The sequence below is a fragment of the Micromonas pusilla genome (assembly GCF_000151265.4).
Source record: "Micromonas pusilla CCMP1545 genomic scaffold MICPUCscaffold_20, whole genome shotgun sequence".
NCBI classification, from domain to species: domain Eukaryota; kingdom Viridiplantae; phylum Chlorophyta; class Mamiellophyceae; order Mamiellales; family Mamiellaceae; genus Micromonas; species Micromonas pusilla.
The window spans coordinates 1-6,218 of NW_003315901.1; the positions used below are offsets into that span (position 1 = coordinate 1).

Below are 6,218 nucleotides of genomic sequence, written 5' to 3' on the forward strand. Positions count from 1 at the left end.
AGCGCAAGGCGCAGAGCCGGAAGAAGAGCGAGCACTGACGATGACGAGCGAGCGTCGTCCTCAGCGTCGATAGGCTGTCGGCGCCGCTATTTTTATTTGAGTTGAAACGATTTTTTTGTAAACATCGCACGCGCGCGCGTCCGCCGCCGGGCGCGTCCATGGGTAAGCCGCCGCTCGGGGCCGCGCTCGCGCTCGCGCTCGGCGCGGGGATCGGGTTCTTCACGTCCTCGCGCGCGCGGCGCCGCGAGAAATCCAAGGCGGCGACGCGCGACGGCGGCGACGGCGGCGACGGCGGCGGCGAGACGGACGCCGCCTTCGGATCCGCGTACGCGACCGCGAGATCTCGCGCGCAGGCGGCGCTCCTCTCCGCGTTCGACGCGGACCTCGACGCCGCGTTCGCGGCCGCGTCCGATCGCTTCGGCCGCGCGAACCTCAAGCGCGTCCCGAACGACGACAAGCTCCGCGCGTACGCGCTGTACAAGCAGGCGACGCGCGGGCGATGCGTCGGCGCGAAGCCGCGCGTGCTGACGGACGGGACGACGAAACACGCCAAGTGGTGCGCGTGGGAGAAGCTCGGGGACATGCCCTCGGACGAGGCCAAGGGCGCGTACGTCGAGCTCGTCGACGCGCTGTTGGGCGAGGAGGAGGAGGCGGCGGGCGACGAACGCGGCGGAGGCGGGACCGAGGACGACGCCGACGACGGCGGGTTCGGCGGACCGGTATTCTCGCGCCCGGCGGCGGTCGTCGACGCCCCGGACGCGGACGACGACGACGCGTCGGCGGCGTCCGCGCCGTCGCCGCTCATCCGCCACGTCAAGAACGGCGATCTGGACTCCGTACAGCTCATGCTCGGGTTCGCGCGCGCGTCCGCGGACGCCGACGAAGACGAGAGCGTCGTCGACGTCGTGAACCGCGTCGACGCGCGAGGATGCACGGCGTTGCACCACGCCGCGGACGGCGATAAGATCGACATCGCGGAGGCGCTCATCGACGCCGGCGCGAATATCAACGCGCGCGACGACGACGGCGCGACGCCGCTGCACTACGCGTGCGTCGTCGAGCTCCCGGGGATGTGCGCGCTTCTGCTGTCGAAGGGCGCGGAGGTTGGCATACCGGACGACGACGGCGAGACGGCGGCGTCGTTGGGGTGTTTCGAGCTGTCGCAGAGGCACATGGAGAAGGTCATGGCGGAGTTTATGGCGGAGGAGGCGACGAAGGACCGCGTGGATTACCTGGACATCGCGGCGAAGTTTGAGGCCGACCTCGCGAGGAAGAAAACGGACGAGGAGATCGTCTAGCTAATAGAGAATACTCGAGCCGCTACTAGGTTTAGGTACTACGTCGCAAACTCACTTCGTCTCGCTACTCACGCGGCGTCCGGCGACCACGCGAACGTCGACGACGGCACGTCCCCCGGGTCCAAAAACACCGGCCCGTCCCCCAACTCGACGCTGTGAAACGCCCGACGCATCCACTCCGCGATCAAAAACACCCCGCGCGCGGCCCCCTCCACGAACCCCTCCACCGTCCAACTCGCCGTCACGACGCACGACCCGCCGAGCGCGTACGTCTCAGCCGCGTACTTCACGTCGTCGCACGCGCGCTTCAGGTACTCCATGCGCTCGTCGTCGTTCGCGTGCGCCGGCGCGCCGTCCGCGCTCGTGGCGTCGCGCCACAGCGCGTACGCGCTCCGCGCCGGCATCGAGGGGTACCGCGTCGAGAGCGCGTCGGTCACGGGGACGCCCGCGACGGACGGCGGCGGCGGCGTCGGCGTCGGCGTCGGCGTCGTCGCGTCGTTCCTCTGCGTCGTTCCTCTGTCGCCGGTCGGCGTGTGATCCCCCAGCGGTCGAGTCTCCGTCGCCGCGTTCGCGTTCGTCACCTCTGGCGGCGTCTTGTGTCCCACGGGGGTGTACCCCAGACCTCGCCGCTTCGCGTGCTCGTCCCAGTGCCCGCCCTGGCTCCACGGCTGCTGAATGGTAAAGTCGTAATCCGCGGGGTAGTCGCGTCCGCCGTCGTCGTAGAACCGCCGGTACGCGCCGTACCAGCACGGCGGCGAGTACCCGGGCGCGAGGTTCAGAGCCGCGCGAATATCCGCGCACTGGTTCCTGTACAACCACGTCTCGTACTTCGCGTCCGTCGCGAGCTCGGGCGCGACGACGCACAGAAAATCCGCCTGCGCGGCGTCGATGTAGTGCCGCGTCTGATCCGCGATGTCGCCGCCGTGCCACCACGGACTCCGCAGCATGTTCAAAATCCCGACGCGCCCGAGCTGCCGCCCGGTGGCCCACGAGAACGACGCGTTCAGGGCCGCCTCGGTCTCGAGCCCGCAGTCCTCCAGCGGCGCGTGGAGCTTATCCCAGATCTCGTTCGTGATCATCCCGGCGTCGAAAAACGCCCAGTTTCGCATCTGCGCGAACATCTCGAACGCGAGGACGTAATCCCTGTCGCTCCCTTCGAGGTCCGGCTCGTCCGGCCCCAACGGCGCTAATCGATCGCCGTTGAACCACTTCATCGGAAGCGTGATCGGGTGTCCGCCCTCGTCGACGACGCGTCGTCTGCCGTCGCGCGCGAGCGCGCGAGACGCGATCACCGGATGCGGCCGCGCGACGTACGAGTCGTTCCACGCCACCGCGACGCACGTGTCCGACTTCTCCAAGATGTCCGGCTGGCACAGGTACTCCCCGGGCGGGGCGTCGTACGGCGACGCGCCCACCTCGCCCGTCTGCAGCGTGTGTATCTCCTGGCAGTCCCCGCACGTGCTCGCGTCCGTGTAGTTTGAGCACGCGATGCACGAGTGCGTTCCGTTGAAGACGTACCGCGCGCACGGCCCGTCGCACGTCTCGATGTGCTCGCGGTTACCGCACGTGAAACAGTAGTGCGTGTCGTTGAACGCGGGGAACTCCGCGGCCGTGCAGTTCGAACACGAGCTCGGGAGCGTGTAGTTCGCGCAGTCCACGCATCGGTGGGTCCCGTTGAACACGTACGTCGCGTTGTCTCCGGTGACGATCTCGACGTCGCCGACGACGCCGGAGAGGCCCTCGTACGGCGCGCCCACGAGCGGCGTCTCCTGGGCGGACGTCGCGCAGATGACGGAGAGGAGCGCGACCGCCGCGGCGAGGGGGGCGCGCCGCCCCATCGGGCGCGCGCGGGGACGACGGGGGCGCGGGCGAAACTGAATTTAATGCATTTTGGTTTTTCGGCACTTCGCCTCGTTTGGTTTCCGCCGGTTCGAAGTCGGTCGGTGGACGCGCGGAGATCTATCGAGATCGCGGGAAGGGAGTCGGAACGATTCGACCGTCTGTGACTCGTCGTCGCGAGCGCGATCGTGGATCTTTCGATCGGCGCGTTCGCGCGGCTCACGTTAACCGTCTCGATCGCGCGCGTCGCGCGCGTCTCACAAACGCAGCCGCGGGGTGCTCGCGACGTCCCGAAGCGAACGCCCGCGACCGCGACATCGCGCGCGGCGTCGCATCCGATGGCGTCCACCGCGCTCCACGCGCGCTCGTGCGCGTTCGCGCTCGGCGAAGGCCTCCGCGCGTCGTCGTCGTCGTCGTCGTCGAAACCCAAAAAAAAAAACGTGGCGACGGATAAATCCGGTCGACGTCGTCGCGCGACGACGACGACGCGCGCGATACTCGTGCAGCAGCCGCCGGAGCCGCCGAGGGAGCCGACGTGGCAGGAACGCTTGGGCGACTTCAAGAACGACGGCCCGAAGGGCGTCGGACGGAAGAACCGCGGTCCGCGGCGACGCATCGTCCCGCACATCAAGGAATCGAAGGGATCGGAGGAGAACGTTCCGAACAGCAACCCGGAGCGCCTGAAGCGATGGAAGGAAGAGAACGCGCGGGCCTTGCCGAGGACGCTCCGAAGCGACGACGGCGACGACGACGCGCGCGGGGGCGCGGGCGCGGGCGGAACCGCCGAGCCGGGCGCGAACTCGACGCCGCGATGGGCCGCGCACAAGACCGACGCGCGATCGACGCAGCGCGCGGAGACGATGAGCTACTCCTTCCTCGGACAGTCCACCGTGCGCTATCCCGCCGCCGTGCACGGCACCCCGGAGGCGAAGGCGACGTACGTCGACTCCCCCGCGGACAAGCTCGCGATCGAGATGAACGTCCGGATGCTCTCCGAGCTCGCGCGCGTGAAACCGCGCGGGGACCCGACGTCGTACGACGCGCTCGTGGAGGCGGCGCTCATGTTGCGCGACGCGACGCCGCCGGAGAAGCTTCGATCGGATATTGGAAATCTGATGCGGAAGCAGATAACGTCCGGGATGCCGCCGTTCGCGCTCGGCGCGATGCAAGCGCTCGTCCCTTCGGAGATCTTGAGGGAGATGAACGCGACCGTCGCGAGCGAGGCGGCGGAGTGGATGTTCGGCCCGACGACGCGCGAGACGCTCGCGGGTCAAGGCGGGAAGCGAGTCACCGTCGTCAACGTGAAGAAATGTCGCTACCTCGAGGCGAGCGGATGCGCGAGCGTGTGCGTGAACCAGTGCAAGCTCCCGGCGCAGGACGTCATGCGCAGCGAGTTCGGGACGCCGGTGTACATGCAGCCCAACTTTAACGACTGCTCGTGCCGGATGTTTTTCGGTCAGGAGCCTCTGCCGGAGAGCATCGATCCCGCGATCAAAGCGTCGTGTCTCGAGGGGTGCGCGCGGGGGGACGCGATGGCGGCGATGAGCGCCGCGGCGGAGGCGGAGGCGGCCGCGAGTGAGGCCGCGGCGCGGGCGGGGACGTTCCCGGACCCGCAGGCGTGGGTGGACGGCGTCGTGGGTCCCAGGGCGAAGAAGAAGAACCCGCCGGAGCGCGCGAACGAAACGTGCGACCTCCTCCGAGGGTGACGCGGACGGATGGACGGAGGACGCCCCCGTCGTTTCGGACTCGCGCGTCGCACGCACAGTATACTATCTGTAACACGAACAACAAACATCCCATCGCATCGCCATCACGCGTCGCGCAGAGCACGTTGCGTCGCGATCGCGACTCGATCACATCACGATGTCTTCCAAGTCCTCGTCGTCGATCACGCCGAGATCCGCGGGCGCGGGGAGCGGCGCGCGTCGTTTCGTAAACGGCGACGCGCCCCCGAACCGTCTCGCCGCCGCGCCCGCGAACGGACTCGCGCTCGGCGTTCTCGCCGCGGCGTTACCTGCCGGCGCCGCGACCGGCGTCGACGCCGCCGCGGGCTCCGGATCCAGCTCCGGCTCCTCCCCCGCGGCTTCGAAAGCGAACTCGTCGTCGTCGTCGTCGTCGTCGTCGTCGAATCCGACGCCCGCGCCGGCGCCGGCGCCGAGCGACGGGATCTCCGATAATAACTCCGGCGAGTTCGCGCCCGTCATGTCCGCGGCCGCGCGTCGCGGCGTCGTCCGCGGCGTCGAGACCGTCCGCGCGGCGAAGGGATCGGCGGACGCGCCGGGTAAATCGCCGCCGAGGACGCCCGGGAGGAACGCGCCGCCGCCGCCGCCGCCGCCCGTCGTCGACGCCGACGCCGCGGGCGCGTCTTCGTTGCCCCCTCTCGGCTGACGGTTCCGCGCGCCTCCGCCGAGGACGTTCCCGAGCACGCCGCCGAACACTTGGACGGGTTTCGCGCGAGGCGACGCCGCCGGGGACGCGCGCGGGGACGCGGCCGGGGACGCGCGCGGGGATACCCGCGTCGGCGGCCGCGACGTCGACGCCGACGTCGACGCCGCCGCGGACGACGACCCCGTCCCGCCGCCGCCCGACGCGCGCCGCGACCCAAACTCTAACACCTCGTCGTCGTCGAGACTCGAGCCGCTCGCGTCGATCGGCGACGGCCTCGGTCTCGGGTTCGAGCGCGCGACCGGCGCGAGGAGCGCGTCCGCGAGGCCGGTCGTCGTCGCCGGCGCCGGGGCCGGGGCCAGGGCGGCGTTTTTTCCTCCGTCCGCGAACGCGAACTCTTCGTCGCTGGAGTCATCGAAATCCGCGCCCAACGGCGTCGGCGACGGCTGTCTCTCCACGGGAACCGCGCGTCGCCCCGGTCGCCCGCCGCCCGCGACGGGCGCGGGCGCGGGCTCGTCCTTCTTCTCGACGACCGCCGGTCGCGTCGGCGGAATCGCCGGCGAAAACGCGGCAGACGTCTTCGTCGTCGTCGTCGTCGCCGGCGGCGGCATAACCGCCACTGCCGGAGCGTTATTATTCGTACTACTCGTCTGCTCGTCCATCATCTTCCGCATCATCTTTTCCGCGCGCTCGATC

The 6,218-nt window shown here is 69.7% G+C and overlaps 4 protein-coding genes across 4 annotated transcripts; 2 read left to right on the forward strand and 2 right to left on the reverse strand.

The window, feature by feature from the left end:
- Positions 1-905: 905 nt before the first annotated feature.
- On the forward strand, positions 906-1,136 carry MICPUCDRAFT_9841 (uncharacterized protein; the record flags this gene model as incomplete). Its single annotated transcript, XM_003064941.1, has 1 exon — positions 906-1,136. A coding segment is annotated over one exon (231 nt), but the record flags the coding sequence as incomplete, so codon positions are not given.
- Positions 1,137-1,366: 230 nt separating this feature from the next.
- Positions 1,367-3,136, reverse strand: MICPUCDRAFT_43752 (uncharacterized protein; the record flags this gene model as incomplete). The annotated part of the gene is made up of 1 exon (XM_003064943.1): positions 1,367-3,136. The coding sequence occupies one exon, from the start codon at positions 3,134-3,136 to the stop codon at positions 1,367-1,369; it is 1,770 nt and encodes a 589-aa protein (XP_003064989.1).
- Positions 3,137-3,997: 861 nt separating this feature from the next.
- MICPUCDRAFT_43753 (uncharacterized protein) lies at positions 3,998-4,843 on the forward strand (the record flags this gene model as incomplete). The annotated part of the gene is made up of 1 exon (XM_003064942.1): positions 3,998-4,843. The coding sequence occupies one exon, from the start codon at positions 3,998-4,000 to the stop codon at positions 4,841-4,843; it is 846 nt and encodes a 281-aa protein (XP_003064988.1).
- Positions 4,844-4,990: 147 nt separating this feature from the next.
- On the reverse strand, positions 4,991-6,184 carry MICPUCDRAFT_55844 (uncharacterized protein; the record flags this gene model as incomplete). Its single annotated transcript, XM_003064944.1, has 1 exon — positions 4,991-6,184. One exon carries the CDS (start codon positions 6,182-6,184, stop codon positions 4,991-4,993), a length of 1,194 nt encoding a protein of 397 aa, XP_003064990.1.
- Between the last annotated feature and the right edge of the window lie 34 nt (positions 6,185-6,218).